General features: G+C 37.2%; 1 protein-coding gene across 1 annotated transcript; it reads right to left on the reverse strand.

Annotated features, from left to right (window-relative positions):
* Nucleotides 1-14,481: 14,481 nt before the first annotated feature.
* On the reverse strand, nt 14,482-20,706 carry LOC122417268 (monocarboxylate transporter 12-like). Its single transcript, XM_043430651.1, has 10 exons — nt 19,902-20,706; nt 19,670-19,796; nt 18,130-18,273; nt 17,562-17,689; nt 17,018-17,191; nt 16,624-16,844; nt 16,413-16,544; nt 16,118-16,313; nt 15,643-15,976; nt 14,482-15,198 (listed from the first exon to the last, which is right to left on the reverse strand). The coding sequence occupies exons 1-10, from the start codon at nt 20,043-20,045 to the stop codon at nt 14,855-14,857; spliced, it is 1,944 nt and encodes a 647-aa protein (XP_043286586.1). The 5' UTR covers nt 20,046-20,706; the 3' UTR covers nt 14,482-14,854.
* Nucleotides 20,707-20,951: the final 245 nt, after the last annotated feature.

The following is a 20,951-nucleotide window of genomic DNA, read 5'->3' on the forward strand; positions in this document are numbered from 1 at the left end:
TTACAAAACAAGAAAACTGTGACGACCTAGCAACGCCGCATTGCCATCAAAATCGATCAAATTTGAAATACACAAAAACCCACACAAGCATTCACGCTAAAAAGTACGAGGCACAAAGAAACAGCTGACAACAACAAAACCGAAAAAAAAAAACATTCTCAACGTGGAAAAAACTGAAAAGCTATTGAGCGCATGAGAAGAATAATAAAACCCCGAAAAATCGCAGCGAAGGAAGCCTGCACGCGGATAAACACGGACAGAGAATCCTTAAAGCTTCTCTTCGTGGATTCGTGATCATCGAAAGAAAGGGAAAAGAAATAAAACACACATTCTGTTGAAATCCTGACGATAAAGGAAAAAAAGAATGATCCGATGGAAATCGTAGAATCTCCTGAGACTAAATTTCTAGCGGTGAATAAAATATTACGGAAAGAAAATGGAGCGAAGTGATATGGAATTTAAAGGGAAATAAAGAAGAAAAGAAAAACAGTAAACGAGGACGAGATAGTGGACTAAATTTTAAATGTTCAGTGGCCAAATAAATTAATTGATACACTTGTAGAGCGTAAAACGTCGTATTTAGGATCTAAAGGAGCGAGAATAATTGAGCGTGAATGAGAGAATGATAAAATAATTAATTGAGAATTTCAAATGATATATTACAGGAATAGAGAGTGCAGAGTGGGAGAGAATGAGTGATGAAACGTTACGGATCTGGCGTAATGACGTCAACGTCAGTCACTAATTATATATGAGGCGTTTCAAGCCAATCGGAGTCGTGCTTTTTCCTCCTCCGCAATCTCGTGGATTTGGTACCGGTACAGAATTCCAAATAATGCATTATTTCAAACTTCAATTAGTTTCGGTTATCATCACCGCCATGATTCATCAATTATCAATTAGTTGAATAAAATATTTGATTTATTTTCGATGAAAAAAATTGACCGAAATTCTATCTCGGAATTGCATGATTTTTTCAATCAGTTCCTCGGGTTCGTAGAATACTGTAGAAATAAATGATGGAATAATGGACCGACGAATCGATCTAGATGAATACTTCCAGCTGCTTTTATAAATAAGCTTCCATAAATTATTAACGTAACTCGATGAATTATTGATCGTTTCTCCGAAAGTAAATTATTTGAAGCCCACGCGATATTTCAAATTCGATCATTCGAAAAATAAAATGGCTTCGCTTTCGATCAACGAAAATATCAAACGTTTACTAATTTCGCGAAATATTAAATTCAGCTCGTTTGATAATCTTTCGAAAAAACGGTGCACGATTTCCGAGTCGAACGACGACGAGCGATCGAAATTTTTCGAGTATCTAATCGATCTAAACTCAAAATGCCCTGATTCAACAAGGTCATCAACTTTGCATTACGAACGATTAATCGAAAGCTGAGCAAGTGCACGATTTCGAATCACGATCACAAAAAAGACCCTAAAGAGCCTTTTTCCCTCAAAATAATGCATTATTTTACAAATTTTGTACCGAGAGATTCGTACAATACCAACAACAAAGCGAACAGTATTTTTCAACTAAAAAACGTGGACCAAATGTTCGAGTGCGCGAATGAGGCTCGGGGAACCGCGTTTCCGGTTTGGCTCGAAAATCTTTATATGTAAATATAAATATATATACATATTAATGAATTAAGTATATATATATACATATACATATACATTGAAAGAAATAAAAACGAAACTTAATATATGTGTGTGCGTGCGTGCGTGCGTGCGCGTGTGTGTGTGTGTGTGTGTGCGCGCGTGTTTGTGTGTGCGTGTGTGTGCGTGTGTGTGTCAGCGTGTTTGTGTGTGCGTGCAGGAGTCCGTATGAGCGAGTGAGAAGATTATGCTGTGCGCTATGAGTGCTTTTTCGCTGGAAGAAAATTCGTAGAAGAGAGCAAACGAACGTTCTGCGAAAGGAAAAAAAAACCAAGGGAGAAAATCTGCGTAACACGTAGGAAGAAATACGATGAATAAATAAACAAAAAAACGAACATTACCGCGGTGCGAATGAGTTATTGAGGATAAGAAAATGAAATTATTGATAAAAACGAGAGAGGCGCAACCACTGAGTTTGTATAACGTGCAATTTTTTCAAGCGTTTCATTATTTGTTACCACGTTTCACACGATATATACATATATCAATATATGTATATGAATTAATGTGCATATATAAATATATATATATACACACATATATATATATAAAAATAGTATTTACAATTCTTAGGATTAATAAATAAAATGAGGAATATAAGAAGGAGAAAGAACATAGCGAAAGAGAGGGAGATAGAGAGAAAGAGAGCGAGGGGAAGCCGAAGCTAGAGCGTGAGAGAAAAAGAAGGAAGAATGCATGAAGCAAATACGAAGCGATTGACGCGTAGCGGAAAGGTAAAAAAAAACGAGGTAATAAAAAAGTAAATAAAGAGGAGAAACAAAAAAAGAAGCGAAAAAATGAAAAGGAGAAAGATAACAAAAAAAACTGTAAAATCGTTCGAAGCCAACGAGAGCATAGACGGACGAGCAAAAAAAGGGAAAAAATACAAAAATATGATACAGGATGCGAGAGAGGGAGTATAATGCAAAGGAAAAAAAAAAGAAAAAGAAAAACGAAAAAAAAAAACCAAAAAACAAGCCCGATTCAATGAGCCAAGACATCTTTTTTGATAGCCATATTATATAATATTGCGAGATCGTGATTCAACGAGCGAGACGCTCATCTCCTCTCGGTGTCTCTTACCATTTTATTCCCGGCCCTCGCCCCCTAATTTTTTTCCAACTCACTCGATATAACATTTGAACTCTCCAAAATAATGTACACCTTGATGTATATGCATTTTTGAAAAGAAGACAAGAAGAAGAAGAAAAAGAGAAAAAAATTTCATATTCCTTCTCCCCCCCCCCCCCCCCCCGTGCCCCTCGATAAATTGACGTCCGACGACTAAAAGTTTCGATCGATGCTCGACACTCGCCGCCGCTTTGTAAGTGAATTTATGTCGTGTTTTTTCGCTGTGTTTTTTATTTCTCGTTTTTGTTTTTTTCAACCTCTTTATTTCTTTCATTTTTATTGTTTTTTTTTTTTTTTTTTTCGGAAAACTTTGTTTTTTTATTACGAAGCAAATGACAAAGAGGAACGTAGAGAAAGAGAAAGAAAGTGAGAGAAATAAATGTGTATATTTTATGGACCGGGGAGACTGCAAATTTCACGTGAATTATTTCGACGTCAGAACAGTCGCAGATCTCTCCAAACGAATCGACTGTTTGAAAGAGAATGAAGAGAATGAGAGAAAGTGAGAATAATAAGAGAGAAAGAAAATGCTCTGTAGTTGCATATATTTGTGCGTTTTATTTTTGTAGACGTTGGAGATAAACGAGAGAAGAAAATGCAGAAAAAAAACAAAAACATATGGAGAGATAGAGAAAAAAAAGGAAAAGGAAATGGACACGAAAGACCGATCGTCGTCGATCACTTCGTCGACCGGAGATGTGTTATAAATGTTCTCTCTTCGCATCGTTAATTTTAAAACGGAAAATTTTTATTCAATGCCATTCTTCATGATCTTCTTACTGGAATTGTTTTTTTTTTCTTTTTTTTTTTTACATACGCGCCTGTGTAACGTTTTATCGCAAATTAGTGTTAAAATTAATGATGAAAAAAAACATGAAAAAGAAAATGTTATCCTTATATTTATCAAAATAAATGTAAAATTTATCGCAAAAACAAAAAAAATACCAAACGAAAATACTATGCACGTTTTTTTTTCTCTGCGTGAGCTATTTTACGGTCCTCTCTCGCCCTCTCGTCCATCAGGATTTCGGACCATCACGGATCTTGTTTTTTTTTTTTTATCAATGTCTTTGGCGCCGATTTTCATTTTTAAAATTGAAGAAATAACGAATGTAACGAAATTTTGTGGGTCGTGGGTTTCAACGAATAGAAAAGAATCGTTTATTTGTTTCTGATTGGATTGTTATTGGAATTTGCTACTTTATCGTCGATTCAGCAAGGAAAATAAGACAAAAGAAATATTTGGAAAGAACTTAAAAAGGTTGAATGCGATGATGGGAAATTTTTGCATATTTTTTCATTCGTAGCGACAATGAAAAAAGGCTTTTGAAGTCGAGGTGAGTTTTGGTCCAGTGTCGTCGAGAAATTTTGGCGAGGGAGGAAAAGAGGGGAAAAAAGTCGTTGGGAAATTCGACGAGAATCTTCGAGGGCCCGATCTCTTCGAAAGGAAACCATCGGAAAAAGTGAGTCGTTTGGATTTGTCTTTCGCATTCGATTTTTCAATGGTACACTACTCTATTTGCAGGCTACTTTAGAAATAATTCGTCATAAAATCGAATTGCAAAGGCGAAGGAAAAATCCGGGAACACAAAAATTCGTACGAAAAATTTTTTTCAATCCGCTAAAACGTTCCTAAAGAATTAACTCACAGTTCGATGCTTTAAAAAATATCGACGATCATGGCTCTTTCATGGCTCGAGATTCATCTCGAAGGGTCAAAAATGTTGTTTCATTTTTTCCTCTCATTATTGGCCATAACTTTGTGAATATTTGAAATTTCTTTGAACTCGTTTACTTGAAATTATTTAAAATCTATCTTGTCACATGCCCTGAACTCTTCATCGCTGTTTTCTTCTCATTCCTCCATTTTCCTTTTCTCCACTTCCTCGAACTGGTCCGCCACCCTGAGAAGGAAGAAAAAAGAGTGGGAGAGAGGAGCGTTTTTCGTTTTCTCTCGTGATACTTTCGATCTGTGCTGGAGGGCTACCGCAAACCCGATTTTCCCAAGCTCTTTTTCTATATTTCTTGTCGTGTATCGCGCGTGTTGAACGAAATGGTTCGATAGAGAGAGAGAGAGAGAGAGAAGAATGAAGTAAAAGAAGATCGGAGGACGAAACTCGTCCTCGCGCGTAGTCGCGACAAAGGTGCCACCAGGAAATTGTCGCTCAGCACTTCCGGTCCTCTTGTCACGAGGTCTTCAGCACAAAAAGCCCTCTTATAAATAAGCATACATCGAGTGTCCTGAAAATCGCGTCGCACAATCGAGAGGATAAACGAGTCGTAAGATCTTCGCGAAAAAGAGAATTCTTCGCTTATTTTCTGTTCGAAATTATCTTATTATTCGTTTTCCCATCGAAGCTGAGACGCGTTTTGAGGACACCCTGCTGCGAGTTTGCAGGAGCTTTTTTGCAATGGTCGAGGGCACAAATATGTGGTGAAATAAAAAATGGTCGAGGACGGGAGAGCGTGAGAGAGAGAGAGAGAAAGGAAAAGTTCTAACTTGCTAGAAAATCATATATAGGAACCTTTTTGCGACGCTTTCTCCACCGAACACGAGTATCCGACACACGTTTTCTCCTGCATTTTGTAAGATTTTTTCTTCCCTCTTCTCTTCCTTTTCTATATCCGTGTGGATTTTTTTTCTTTCTCTATTCCATTTCCTTTTACAGTCCGCCATTTTCTTTCCGATCCTTCCAACTTCCTCGAACATACCAACCGAGACGAATTTTCACCGAGTCAAAAGGCTCCTTTTACACGACAATTCAGCCAGCTTCACACTTCGCAACTCCGGAGATCGTGAGAAAAATAAATAAATGAAAGATAAGGCTGGGCGGCGAGGGTTGGACAAACGGAAACGCGTCGAATCGCAAGCACTTGTTTTTTTTTTCTTTTTTTTTTCTTATTCACCCTCTTTCTTCATAAGATTTCAATTGAAAAGGACCGTTGCAGCGTCCGCCAATTTTACGATTGATGTTTCATCATTTTCTCACCTTTCTTCTTCGATTACCAAAGTTGAGACGATTTTTTTGCCCCATCAACGTTAGAAAAGTCCAAAATTTCACCGCACCATCGAGCGACATATTTTTGTGCTTTTATCCCATTTTTTTTCTTTCACCAATCGCAGCAGCAAGTGTCGATCGCATCGTAGAACAAAAATGTCATTTTTTCCTCCGAATAACCTTGAGCGCATCATCGATTTAATGTGAATGAAACGAACGAATGATTGTGCGTGTAAAAAGTACATTAATAATATCGATATGACTGTATGAGTATTTATTATAATGAATTTAATAATATTAATAATCATCGTAATAATAATCATTATAACCATAATGATAACGGTAAAGAGATAGTAGTCACTATCGATATTGCGAATGATGTCGATGTCTAAGGTGGCAAATATTAATATTATTAAGCGTTAGTGAACACTTTAGATAGGCGGCCATCTTAGAGGTCAATAAAAATTAGAGATTTGTGAACGTGATTGAGGATGAGGAGAAACGGTGCGATAGTAAATTTCTCTACGAGCAGGAATTTTAGATAGTACGTCTATTAGATAGATAGGAACACGAGTGTCATGAGCGAGATGTGAGAATTTTGAATAAATTGCGAAGAGCAGCGTCGAGAAGAATCGCTTGCTTGAGTCTCGCGAAACGCCATTTTTCGGCTGGTTCAATGAGACAGCGAGATTTTCCCGCAGAAATATATTTAGTGGAATGTAAAATGATGACATTGATGTGAATGAGGAAGAAAAATCAAATGATTGTGTTTTTTTTTTAAATCATTTCGGATACAGGAAATGAAGAAAATTCGTGGCGCTTGATGCCCCTATTCGTTCGAAAGCTTTGAGCGTATGACGAGAACTTTGCCCGATTTTATGAAATATCAAGAATTTCAGTTCTCCACGAAACAATCCGCGCGGTGATTCGATAAAATTTTTTCAAACCTTTCCCATTTTTAATTCATTAACGTTTCGTTGAAAAGAAAAAAACAAACACGACAAAAATGATACAAAATTTCGAGGAAATAATTTAACCGTGATTTTTAGTGGTGCGAGGTGATTTTCTTGAATGGTAATTAATATTAATAAACAAAATCTTACGGTTTTTGAGAAAACAAATATTTATATATACTTGATACAGTCGAAGGTATACGAAAAAACCATCCAAACAGGATTATGCTCAAAGCGTGTCTTGTAAATGAAAAAAAAAAAAAAAATAAAAAAAAATAAAAAAAAACAAACAATATATGTCTGACCCAAAATGCCTCGTATCACTGAAACTCAGTCCGGCACGAAATAGATATACATAAATTATATTAAATATATATATTTATAGGCATTACGAAAACGAAATACTCGATCGAATCGACGTAATTCGAATCCTTCGATTTTGCCCAGCAGAGTTCCACTCGATAGAAAATTCGTGTACATAAAAAAAATACGAAAGGAATGTGAGAGAGATGAAGAAAAAAGAGGAGCGTCAAAGTAGACAAAAGAAGGAATAGAATAAAATGGCGAACGATTTCTCGATTAATTAAGGATGTTTAGCAAAACAGTCTCAATCAAAAATTCAACGAAGATGGAGAGCGTCTGGCTCATTTACGAAATCCAGTAAAACACAAATTTTCGTTGATTTTTTCGATGCAAAAAAAAATGTTTTGCCAACCAGCTCATTCTCGTATAGTTTTCACGAGAGGCTTTCACATGATTCTCAAAATTGTTTCTCCCACCAACGAACGTGTTCGACGATATTTTGAGCTACCGATTGTCACTTCTCGAGGGCAAAGTACTGAATTTCTTGCTGAAATCGATTTTTGGAAGCCAAGCATCCTCAATTAAATCCCCAAGACGATGGGAAATTCATGGGGACGAAAATTTGTCGAAAATGAAAATAAAACGAAAGAAAGAAACGGAGAAACGGAACGACTAATTCGAGAGAACTTAACCTGACATATAGAGAAAGTTTGTGCCCGTGAGAGTTGAAGGAAACGAGGGAAAAAGGTAATAATCCACGAGAGAACCAAAAGAAACAAAAAAAAAAACAAAACAAAAGTAAAAATAAATAAATAACGAGCAACAATGGAGATACCTATATTTTTAAAAAGTGACCTTTGGCATTTAAAGACTTGTATAAGAAACGTGCAACGAGTTAAGTACAGAAACCAAACAAAAAATAAAAAATGATAAAATCACAAATGAAAGAAAAATAAAGCAGAGAAAGCAAGCTGAGGAAAAGCATGGGCGCGGTGTATTAAAGTGGCGTCCGTCCTTCCCGCGTCTCTTTTGAACACAAATAGCATTCGCAGCAACACACGTGAAAGAAGATAAACACACAGAAAAATCTGCACAAAAGGCTCAAGATAAAAATAAAATAACGTAAATCACAGATATCTAATCATTTTCAAATCCAAATAGAATAGTCTTTTATTAAAGAAACCAAAACGAATGGGGAAAAAATGGAAAAAAAAAATACAAAAAAAAAACTAACGAATTTGCTAGACTTCAATATTTAAATAAAACGAACGAACAAAAAACAACCACGAATTTTACAAGTGAACATGTGGGACAGAGTACACGAGAATTTGTAATAACGGCACTCCACGAGCGAAGGACAAGAAAGCAAAAAAAAAAACTAAAATGAACAAAAGTCGCGTTTGAAAAGAAAAAGAAAAACGGAAAATTCTATTCCGTTGAGTGAGACGTGAACGTCGTAAACGTGAAAATAAGAAACTTTGCCAGGTCGACACACGATCGTCTTGAGGCCTAAAATCGAATCGAACGAAAGCGAAAATGTTGAAACGATCGAAAAAAAGAATAATCAAACCACGCGAACTACGAGGGAAGAAAGAAAGGAAAAGAATTTTCTATTCGCTCGTCGCTCGCAAAATGAGGAAAGAAACAAATCCAACATATATAAGAGAAGGAAAAGCGGATGTCGATACGTCAAAAGTCTCACAAATATAGTCGCTAAAATGTCATTCTATACGATCCACGGTAGGTTTAGAATTTTTAGGCATTTTATACGGGCAAATGAGAACGAAATTAAGAACGAATGTTTCGATAGGTAGTGAAAGCGAGCGAGATTGTGAGAAACAGGAAGAGCGAAAGTAAGAAAAATACTGAAGAGAGACAGAGAGAGTGAGTGGAAATAGACGTTTGAAAAAATGAAACGATTTTTCATTATTTACTATTGGATATAAAAAAAAGCACGTTAAATAACGATTCTTAAGTATTTCGAACGAATAAAAAATACAGGTGCGTGATCGATATTAACGACGAGAGAGATTATTAAAATTCCACGAGAAATTAGTAAAATAAAACATTCATATATATATATATATATATATTTAAGACGACGAAATCCTTAAGGTTTCGAATGCGGAAGAAAACATTTAAGATATTCAATAATAATTCAAAAATCTCGCAAATTCCTCGCCTATGAAGAAAAAACCGAGTAGTGAAGAAAGAAAAAGTAAAAAGAAAAGAGAAAAAGAGAAAAAAATAAACGACGCGCGAACGAAGATGAGAAAAAAACGAGTCTTTACCGAAAATTCTGTATACCTCGTTGGTGTATAACTATATTTGTATAATTGTGAATATTACCGTTTAATCGATAATGTGATTGTTACCCGTGATTTATTGCGCCTGGTTATCGTGATTAAACTAACCGATACAAAAAATAGTAATGAAAAGAAAAAAAAAACGAAAAGAAGAAAAAAAAATAATGAGAAGAAAAATAATGAATTTGAGTAAAGAAAAAAAATCACGAAAACTTAAACGTAATTAAACGTATTTTGTACAATAAAATTAGAAGAATCCATAGTTCGCACGACAGTGAAAAATGCGAGAGTGTGCTAGAAGGAAAAAAATGGAGCTCGAGATGTGAGTAGTATAAACAAATCGATTTTTATTTGCTTGGGAATAAAATTGCCAAGTTGATTGAAAGAAAAATAAATAAGAGTGAAAAGAGAAAACACAAAAAATCACCAATCCGTGAAAGTCTTTTTCTTCTCGTCCAAATTTTTACTGCGTTATTTCAACGACGTTATAACGAGGCCAAAGAAGAGCACAATTATTTAGTCCAAGAGCAGAGAGCGAGAGAGCAAAAGAAGAAGAAAAAACAAGAAAAGAAAAGAAAACAGAAAAATTCCTAATGCGAAAAAAATGACAAGAAATGAATTTTTTTGAACTATTCCTCGTCTTCCGGTCATCGAACACTTTTTCCAATGGCTCTCTTCTCTTTTCGTTTCCTCGTGAGTGAAAAATCCATAGCCGAAGCTCTTATTTTTATGTTGGTTCTCTTTGATGAAACGCTTCGACGAAAATTGCGGGGAAAAGAGAGAAGGAGAAAAATATTGACGTGTTCCCTTTGAAAGAGCCTGATATTCCATGATTGAGAGAAAGAGAGAAACAAACGAAATATTATATGCGATTGCAGAGGGCCTAAGGGAGAAAAATTATTCGAGCGGTCAGACAGTCGATGTGATCCAAATAGTATTAAAAAAGAAAGAAGAAAAAGAAAAATCGATAACAAACGTGTGTATGTAAAATATATTTCCATGATCGAGGTTGCAGTGCAAAAGAAGAAAAACGCAGTTCTACGGAAAGTGACGAAAGCGAAAGTGATTTATAAATCCCCTGATAAAATGGCTCGAGCTTTTGCCAAGCTTGCGAATTTTGTCTTCTTGTTGATTTCAATACGACGTGAGCAGAACAGAGAATCCGAAGAATGTTTCCCCCTCTCCGAACCTCGGTTATAGGACCCCAAGGTGTGAATAAGCGTATTAGAATAAAATTTATTATTTGGAATTTCTGCGCCAATCTCGCGAAGCTACGAGATTCGCTTTCGTTATTTTTTTCTTCTCTGCGCTCACATATAAATACACACACACATGCACGCATATGAATTGCTTTTTCCCAAAACTATCATCGCTTCTTCGAAGCTTTTTCGCTCATTAAAACAATCAAGTTAAACTTTTTTTCACGCTTTGTTCCTCGTGTCGATTTCAGTCTTTTTCATAATTAAAAAAAAAAGGAGCCTGAATTCAATTATTCTGTGCAAAGAAAGAGAGCAAACTCTAGTTTTACACGAGAAAGAAAAAGGGAAGAAAAGAGAGAGAGAGAGAGAAAGAGGGAGGGGAGAAAAAAAATTGTCTCGAGAGCGAGTAGAATGTGTAAGATTTGTCGAATAATTTTTTGTTCAACAGCGAAAATAGTAATGATAATGAAGAGAAAATCAAAAATAAAAATTTACGATTAATGGAATGAAAAATTGTCGACGCTATCGATTTTTCGTGCCCAGGGTGTATTTACTGTAAAAATTATTTCACATGAAATCGTTTTTTTAACGACATTATTATGCAATTTTATCACGATTTTTATTAATGTCATTATCATTGTTAGAAATTACGATTGTATTCTTTTGTATTGTAAAAAGAGATGCGTATGTGCGAAAGCGAGAGAGAGAGAGAGAGAGAGAGAGAGAGAATAAAGAACGAATCTAGAGTATATATTAATAGAATATAAAGGAATTCACTGTAACACGTACGTTTATTGAATTACTATTAATTGTGCAATGCAATATTCGTCGATTTAAATATCAGTCTGGGGTCGCAAAACGTTAAATCCACGTATGCGAGTATAAAAAAAAACGAAGGTTTCAATATAACCCGAGTATATCGCAATTTCATTTTTTCATTTCTCAATCCGACGTTTTCCTCACGCGTCCAAAAACCAAAAAATCCATAAATGAATTTCCAATCTCTTCAAACAGAGCAGTGATATTATCAAAGTTCATTTTGCAAATTTCGTTGCAATTCCATTGACGCAGCCCTTTCCATTTTCGATCTTTTTTTTTCTTCCCCCCTTCAATTTGATTTTTTATCCTTTTTTAATTGATTTTCGACCTCGTCAAAGCTACTCTTGTATTAATTAACACGTAGTCATGTATATGTATATAGAGCCTATATGTATATCTGTATTCGTCGCATTACTGTCGCGAGTGCTTTTTAAAAAGGCTAGACGTGCGAAATTTGGAAGAGCGTGTTAAAAAAAACGAGCGAGGAAAAAAAACAAGAGAGAAAGAGAGAGAATAAAATCACCATCCCAGCCTCCCTCGGCCGAGAGTCGAAGCTCCCAATAATAATTATTATTACCATTTCGATCGAATGCACCACGCGCGGGAGAAAATAAATAATACATTGAGCCACGAACTGACCCACCTTAATAACATTTTGCTAAATACCGTTATTTTTCAATGAAATTCCCTCGATAAAGGCAGTACAGTTGTACAAAATAATGCACAAATGTAATTATATGTACATGTATTTACCATTATTATTATTATTATTATTATTATTATTATTATTATTATTATTAATAATTTAAAGACAATATTATTATCGTGAATATTTATTCTGAAAATGATTTTACAATTCTTGATTGATTGTGTCACGCAAAATGTGTTATTACCAATGTGTCATTACTACGTCGTTCTACTTTCATATGGCTGAGGGGCTGAGTTTACGAGAGAGAGAGAGAGAGAGAGAGAGGGGGGGGGGGGGAGGGGAGTCGCAATGACGGAAAAATATTTAACGAACGCCGGATTAGTCGTATTCGAGGGGACAAAGATTTTCGTATAAGAATTTTCGATATTTTCGAGGTATGCGAGCGGATCGCTACAGAACATTTCGAGTGGCAAAATGAATATTTAAGATGAAAAAAAGAAAAAACGAAGAAAGAAACAAAAAAAAACAGAAAAAAACGTGGAAATAGGGAGAGAAAATATGTGAATTTTGAGAGGGTGGAAGGAAAGACTGGATGAAGGCTTGCGGCCGCTGTAACCTCATTCTTTCATGAATAGCTTGTATTTCTGCTCAGTGCAAAATAAACGTACGTTCCTGTTGATTAAAAAATTATATTTATGTCGGCTTTTATTCCCATCCATTGTCGTTGGTCTTTATTCTTCATAAATGCAATCATTTTTCGTAGGAAAAGGAAAGGAAGACTTGAAAAAATACTCGCGGTTATCGTAGAATTAGAAATATCCGATGCCGAATCGCCCCCACTGAGAGACACGCAGACTCGGAGACGCCAGAGTGGAACTCGAGCGACGCATTCTTCACCTACCTACGACTTTGTGGCTCTTCCCTCTTCTTTACAGTTTTGCCGGATTTACCGAAACAGTGAACTGCACTCGGCGAACACGGAAACGCACCCCCCCATACGTTCTCCGGGCGACACTCGAGCTCACAAAATAACCAACACGCTGCAACACTTTCTTCTCATATATACGTGCCTCCCTCAAAGTACGAGCTTTCCCTTTTTCCTGTATCCGAGGACGAACGACTTTTATCCTGCTACGATTCTCACGAATCCACCAAAAAGTATATTTAGTTAAATTCGTCATGAAAATATTATCTGGAACAAGATAATTAAGGCAGGGCCAATACCCAGACGGGTGACCGCGTAGCCATGCGTAGACTCTCGCACTTCAATCATCGAACCTCGTGCACGCGCAGTTGTGTGCACGCTAAAAACGATATTCGAGGGAAGAATGGAGACGAATTTCGATGTAATAAAATTTGAGATAAGGCCTGGTCTTCAAATTCACTGACATTTTTTATCGTGCCTTGTCTTCCGTGGGGAAAAAAAAAGCAATAACAAAAATTCGATTCCGTTGAAAATGAAATAGAAAAGAAGCAAATAAGTTAGTGAAATACAATAAAAATGTGTGGGATAAAACGGGTATGTGGAGTTAAAATAAACGCTTTTGAAATTTACTGGTTGCCGGAAACTCGGTGAGGGCTTTTTACGATGAAGGATTTAGACGAAAAGCTAGAGCAGGCAAGATTTGAGACGGATTTTCCTTCCAATTGGTCGAGCTCGCGCGTCCTTTAATTTTACCTTGTTGTAGCAATATTTTGACCACGGTGAGTGCTTCGCCAGGGGTCGTAAAATTATCAAGGATAAATTATCGAGTCACGGGGTGGAGACAGGACGAGAGAAAGGGTGGAAAAATAAGGGGCGAACGTTATGGTGGAGCAAGTGTGTTGGAAGTTGAAGAGGAAGAAATGTGTAAGAAATAAAAGAATGAAAGAAGGAGTTAGAAAGAGGAGCAGCAGCAGCAGAGTGGCTATCTCTCAAGGCGTTCGGCGAGCCGTGAAAAAAATATGGCTGCGAGACTGGCAAAGAGCTGAAACCATCCTAAACGGCTTCCTTCCTGCGGTGGTTTAAGCCACATCTCCCGAAAAGGGAAAGTGGTGTATCTTACGCGCAGGCTTCGTCGAGAGCTTTCGCTCACTCCGCTCCTTCTCCCACTTTTTTTCTTTGTTTTTTCCTCGAAGCTTAATCGTCCAGCCAGACGATTTTCTCAAAGTTTCCTTAACCAAAAGCAGGAGATAGGACGAAAGTACGAGGCTAACCGGTAACTCGAAGGAACGCGATGTTCAACAACCAGAATTACTACACAAAGATTTCCGAAATTTTTCATTCTTCATCATCCCTGACCAATCCACTTTTCAGACAGATCATATAGAAACGAAAATTCTTGGAGTAGAAATGAAAAAAAAAAAAAACATAATTTTCACAGGAATTTGCCACTCTTTTAACATTCGGCAACCATTTTTTTGCTAGTTTTTTTCAATACAGTCAATAAATTGGGCAATTCAATTGCATCATCGTGTTAAAAAACATCCTCATTTATTCGTCTGCAATAAAAGACTCAACACAGATGTTGACGACAGCAAATCGACTGCAAATTGGAGCACGGTTCATCGCAATGACGTAGCGAAAACAAAGAAAGATCGTAATTTGATAAATTTGTTTTTTCGCTGTTTTTACTGATGATATTTCCCGATACTGCTTTCTGGATATGTTTTTTTGTCTTCATCACTGGATCCAAGACCAATGCGATGATCTTATTAGTAGCGACGGTAAGAATAAAAAGGCACGTTTTCTTGAAAATTTTTGCGAGTTCATCGAATGTTTTTTGTTTTTTTTTTCTTTTATCGCAAATATCATAGAATTTTCGATAAAAGTTGAACTTTATTCTCAAATTGGTGCGACACTTTTTCTTTCGAGTCTCTTACTCCTCCTGGCGCAGTACCAAACTTCGAGAGTCCACGATATGATGGTCATGTACGTGAGAAGGTTTAGGCAGTGCAGAGTCACTGTATAGCTGCCGCTCAAGTCTCGAATCCAACCCACGATTGGTCCAAGTATCAAGTATATAAGTCCACTGATAAGTAAATGCAAACCACTCGCTGCCGGCAATCTCTCCAATGGCACGTGAGTCGGTATCACCAACGCCATGAAAATTGTTCGAAGGGCTTTCCCAGCTCCTATCAATACTGCCACTGCTATTAGAACACCGTAAGTTCTCACGTGAGCCAATACTGGAAAAACAATTGGAAAAATGATAGCGGAATTGGAGGGAAATTCATGAAAAAATTTTTAGTACACGAAATTTTTTCCATAAAATATGCGGAAAATGATTCATCAGTTATTTTTGGAAATGAAAAAAAAAAAAAATGGGAAAATTGAGAATAAAAAATGAAAACAAATAAAACGATTTTGATATTATTTCATTGATTTTTTGAACGAACCTCTCGATTGCCAATTTGTTTAATTAATTCTGAGGCTTCGAATTATTTGTGAACCGAATAATCAATTGTATCATTTGATGAAAATGTTATGGCGATTTTCAATTTGATAATTCGATATACAGAAATTTTGATAGAGAACTGCGCAGTCGTTGCTTTCGTAATGGACCGTTTACTTTTGAGTGTTTGTTTCGTAATGACGGAAAATAAGGGAAGAGTGACGTAAACAAAACTCACTTATCCGGCCGGCGGCCATGCTCCCAACTCCAATAAGGAAAAAGGTTCGATTCTGCCATCCTATTCGAGTGGCGACAAAGGGAATGATGATTCTCATGAGAACATCGACTCCAGCGAGAACGGACATAACAGTTGCGACTTCGATTTTAGCGAAACCATATTCGCCGAGAATGAATGGAGTCAAAAGGGCAAAATTGAGCTCAGCGAAATTGGCAAACGTTATGCCGAGCATGAGGTTCACGTAGATGGGATCGCGTAGAAGATCGAGATCGAAAAACACGATAACAGCGTAGAAAGCCCGTCTGTACCAGACCACCGATTTATTGATTTCATCCTGAAATTCGAAAAAGGCAAAATCGGCTTTTCGAAGCGAAGCCGAAGTTGCCATTTAAAAATATGATCCACACCTTCGTTCTCGTTGTTTCTGCTACCGTTGCATTTTATATCGAGATCCAACCAGTCGGATTTCACTCACCTCCACGATCTCCTTTTCCGTTGGAACTTCGTGTCCTGCCAAAAGACGAGACTCCGTTTCGTCACCGCCGTTCTCTTTCTCCCGAGGACTGACCGTCGATTTTGAATTCTGCTCTTCGGATTCGTTCACTATTATCAACGGTGGAACAACGTTCGTAGAAATTTTTCTCTTCCAAAAATCAGCGTCACTATTTTGACTAAAAATATCGATAATTATTCGTTTTTATTTTACGTTTTTCCCGATAAATTTGACCTTCTAGAGAGGCGGGAAGAGCAGTTCAACAAACGTGATTCACCTGCTTAAATTTCTCGCGGAATTTCCTCTGCTCAAACTGATCGAAGGTCTCCGGCTAGTCGTTTGCGAAGCATCCTTCCTCGGCGTTCTGCTCGACGCGAGTGAAACGCTCGAGGCATTTTTTTTCGAGAACCTGCAGTCAAAAACATTATGATCGTTGAAGCGAGAAGGAAAAAATTGGTGATAATGGAAATGTTAATGTGACGTTTTACCAGCCGTCATTGGCACGTGACATCATCGGAGTTCCCGATGCTAATACATCGATTCCAGCGGCTCCGTCCTCGTCGTCGTTATAGTAGAGATATTGACTTCCGAAACGTTGACTCAAACGATTATCGACAAAATTGCCGAGCTTATCCTGCTGACGTAAAATATTCTCGACCGACAGGGCTCCGTCAATTTTCAAGACTCCATTCGCCTCGATTAATTTCTCCTGAAATGTTGTCAAGCTTCAAATTTATCGGAGTGGATTCAATTTCATTTTTTTCCTTCCACCATGATAAGTGAGCAGTTTCTCCATTGAGATTTTTTCTCTCAAATTATTACGACAAATCTGCCGAATCTCAAACTCGACCAATTACTTCCTCTCGCTCAATTAAGAATTACCTTGACTTTTTCATCCTGCTCAGGCACTTTGGCAGCCTGACAAGCCTCTCCTTTTTTTACGTGCAGCTCAACGGGTTGCAGCAAAAGTGCACAAGCCACCGCGTTGAATGCAAATCCACCGTAGAGCAGAACAGTTCCCGACATTCCGTAAATTGGCATCAATAAAGTAATGATCTGAAAAACATCACAATGTTAATCGAGCGAGTCATCACTTCCATGAATAAATACGGTGCATGGGAGAGTGAGAGGAAATTCGAGAGGAAAAAATGTCTCGATGGAAACAGTCGTCGAAGATTGATTTAATTGAGGAAATCATAATGAACTAGAATAAGTTATGAATGCATTAGATCGAAGATTAATTATTCGATACACGCGAGTGGATAAGTTTCATGAAGTTCATTTGAAAAATGAAGATTAATTGATAAAATCACGCGCATGAGTATTTATTCCTTTTTCAAAACATTTACCGTTGGGCTCTCGAGCTCAGTTGAATTGTTAATTGACACAATGATAAATGATGAATTATTGCATCGCGAGAGTGTACCTGCGGCATTATTATTGGTCCGAGGCCGGTACAAGTCCACGAGAATCCAGTCGCGATTCTTCGTCTTTTCTTGAAGTAAGTATTCAGGGCCAGAGCGCACGATGACATCGCAATACCCATACCACAACCTGATCGATATTTAAATAATTATTCCATCGATTCACCGCGCTTTGTACCGATGAATTTTTCATTCCCATCTGTTGCATTCTCCAACTATTCTCAACGGCCTTAACTATTGTATAACTCATAGATATTTTTATCCGGCAGAATCGCTGCGGTGAAAACTTAATCAGTCTCTTGAGCCAAATGGATTTTTCTTATAGACCGCGCTCATTTACGAGGCAGTTTACACTTTGAGAAAATTAAAATGTGGTTGCGCCCGTTGGGCATTCAAAGATATTGAAAAACGATTTTTGTTGCCGCAACACTTATTTTTTCAATAACCACGACATATTTTCGTTTTATTGCATTCCAAACTCTGGTCGTGACGTCACTTTGTTTACTGATTTTCGTTCGTTCGAAAAAAATAGCTGTGAGTCCTAATTTTTTTTTGTCATTATTCACTCACCGTACAAAATCGAGTAGAAAATAAGCACACTCTGAAAAGTCGTGGCAAACGAGAGAGCACATATTGAAACAGCACTGACCAGTGCACCTACGAAAGACACTTGACGGTAGCTGTATCTCCGAAAAAGTGGACCGTTGGTCAAACCTGAAAACAACGAATTTCCATACACGATAATAAAAATATTGAAATTGAGGTAATGCCTCGAGAGATTTTTAATGCGAAAGAGAAGCTTGAGAAAACAGTCCGTCTCAAAATAGAAGTTTGGGGAAAAAAATCTTCAAAAGATTCCGAGATTAAGCATTCGTCTGCTCCATGCAAAATCGTATTTCAGAAGAATGTCTCTTGATAAGACTAATATGAAAAAAAAATTTTACGCGTCGCAGAGAGATAAAGTGACTAATGACTCAAAAACAAAAACAAATTTTTCAATCTAAAGCCACTCTTTGATTATGCTCGATAAATTTCTGTTAGAAATAACTGTGAAGCAACGTTAGACCGAAAAGCAACGGTGCAAAGTATCACGATTGAAAAACCATCACCGAAAGAGACAAAGAAACGACAATAATTCATGACAATGAGGCAAGCCCCGATTAACTATAATTAGTAATCGAACATTTGAAAAATATGTTTTTCAAGATTTAGTCCATTGTGTGACTCGACCCTGCACCACATTCGATTATCGCTCTAAATAAATGAGCCCACATGACTCGAGACTCGCGCCTCGTGATTTCAAACCGAAGAAAGATTCCGGATTAGACGCAGGAGATAATAACGCAATAATCTCTGTTGTGCCATTACCAGCTGGAATTGACACACGTTCGCTCCGTATACATGCGGCGTAGATTATCCGAGCGCGACAAAGCGAGAGATCTCTACATTATTGAGAATATCAAATAATTGCGTGTTTCCGCTAATGATAAAAGAATCGCCCCAGTTTTTTCTCCACATTCCATAAACGAGATAAGACAGCGTACTCATCGAATCGCACTATAGTGACGAAAGGAAACACGCCACTTTCAAACTTCCGGATTAAGAGACGAAATCAAAGTAATTTTTGCTTGCCATGTTTTTATTTCATTTTTCAATAATTTCTGGCTCACTTTTCATCCTCAATGCGCCAAAAACAATTTAATTATAATGACGAACTCGTGAAAATGAACGCGATGTTTTTCATTCAGTTTTTATTAGAAATTCTCGAAACAACGAATCGAAATCGATATCGTCGATTATAAAGACTTTTATCGATTTCGTATCGCATGTTTATCGTTGTCTGCGCCTCCAACATAAAGATTTTCTCTCAATAAAAATGAGCCGCGATGTTCGTTTCTGAGCTATAAAGATAACATTATTGACATATTTAAGAAAACTCGTAGAACGATACGAGAACGGTAAAGTTTAACAATGAAATGAAATATACATTAAACGATAGAGTGATGAACAATAATTGACGAATAAATTGTGTAATTAACATGAATCGAGATCAGCTCTGAAATGATCGTTGTCTTATGAGTAAGACGATGTAATGCTTCATTGCACTCACCTATGCAGGCCGTAGCGGCATTGTTGACGTTCATAATAGTAGTTATTTGCGAAGAATTAATGTCGAGTTGTTGGAATCGGTCACGAAAAAGGAGCCCGAAGGATTGAGCGATTGGTAAAATGCAGAACTATTAAAATCACAAAAATAATGACACAAAAAGGACGAAAAGAGAGGACAAATAAGGCTAAACTTTGCGTAGAGATTTTGAATAAATTTGAAGAGATATTCTCACATTAGAAAATCCGGCTGCCACCACGATCATCCACCCCCACCCCCCGTCAGGGGCTACGAAATCCCCGGTGGGTATATTAAGGCATTTTGTATTTTGGTTTTTCACACTTTTTTCCTTTTTCGTCTTCTTGCCTTCACGCACCATCGCGAATTCCGAATTTTTCTTATACTTCGTTTTCTTATTATAAAATTTAGTACGCGATGACCGTTGTTGTCTGCTGTCCACCGTCGAACGATCTATGGAGAACTGGGCACAGAGATCTAGCCAAGAGTTTACACGCTCGGGCGCTAATAATCTTTTCTCTGTTCAGTCTCGTGCTCTCACCAACTCCTTGTCCCGCCACTCTCGCCGCTTTGAACGCGTTCTATGGAAATCACTGTGTGCATATACCGATGAGCTTAGTTCTTATGGGAAAGAAGGTCAAGTTTGTTGCCTCCAAAAAAATTGACGATCATTGTTCAGCCTCCAGTTTTGAAGTGTACCAAGAAATCGTCGTGTGAAAAATTGCCTTTCAGGACTGGTAATTGCAGCGGGTTTTTTCCGTGTGTAATGCTATTCCAATTGCGTTGGAAGAGTTTTTAGTCATCGAGAGTGAATAATCCAACTGGAGGAGGAAATTTATTCGATCGATGAAACTATTTTTCAGTCAAGCAATTGTGACGAAGAAAACAAAGTTTTTTCACCCAACTTAACTTTTTATTCGTTCGACAATATCTTCATCCTAATGTGCAATTGAGTGGTCGAACGAAGCCTTTGTCAAGCCGCTATATTTTTTGGTATTTCGTCAAAAAGTATGTGGGACTTATTGGTGAATCGTTTTGAAATTACCTTTGGTGGCGGGCTTCATAAAATTTGGTGTTTGCACGAGCCAACATTTTTTTAAGTCAGCAAACTTTATTCAATTTTGTACAATTTGTTGAACAAATAATTTTAATTGATCTATCGATGCGGATCGTTTCAAAATTATCAACCAGGTGCGAAAAATTGGCTGTTTTATTCAACGTCGACGACCTGAATGTGAGAAGCTGCACAGTAATAAGTTTTTTTATC

This window comes from Venturia canescens, chromosome 10, assembly GCF_019457755.1.
Source record: "Venturia canescens isolate UGA chromosome 10, ASM1945775v1, whole genome shotgun sequence".
In the NCBI taxonomy this organism is placed as follows: Eukaryota; Metazoa; Arthropoda; class Insecta; order Hymenoptera; family Ichneumonidae; genus Venturia; species Venturia canescens.

Bases quoted from the DNA above. Each gene is read 5' to 3' on its own strand.
- LOC122417268 (XM_043430651.1), bottom strand. From the start codon at position 20,045: ATGGTGCGTGAAGGCAAGAAGACGAAAAAGGAAAAAAGTGTGAAAAAC. The intron at 17,192-17,561 runs GTACACTCTCGC...GATGTTTTTCAG, and splicing joins GACCAATAATAATGCCGCAG to ATCATTACTTTATTGATGCC. The intron at 16,314-16,412 runs GTGAATCACGTT...CGATATTTTTAG, and splicing joins TCCGCGAGAAATTTAAGCAG to TCAAAATAGTGACGCTGATT.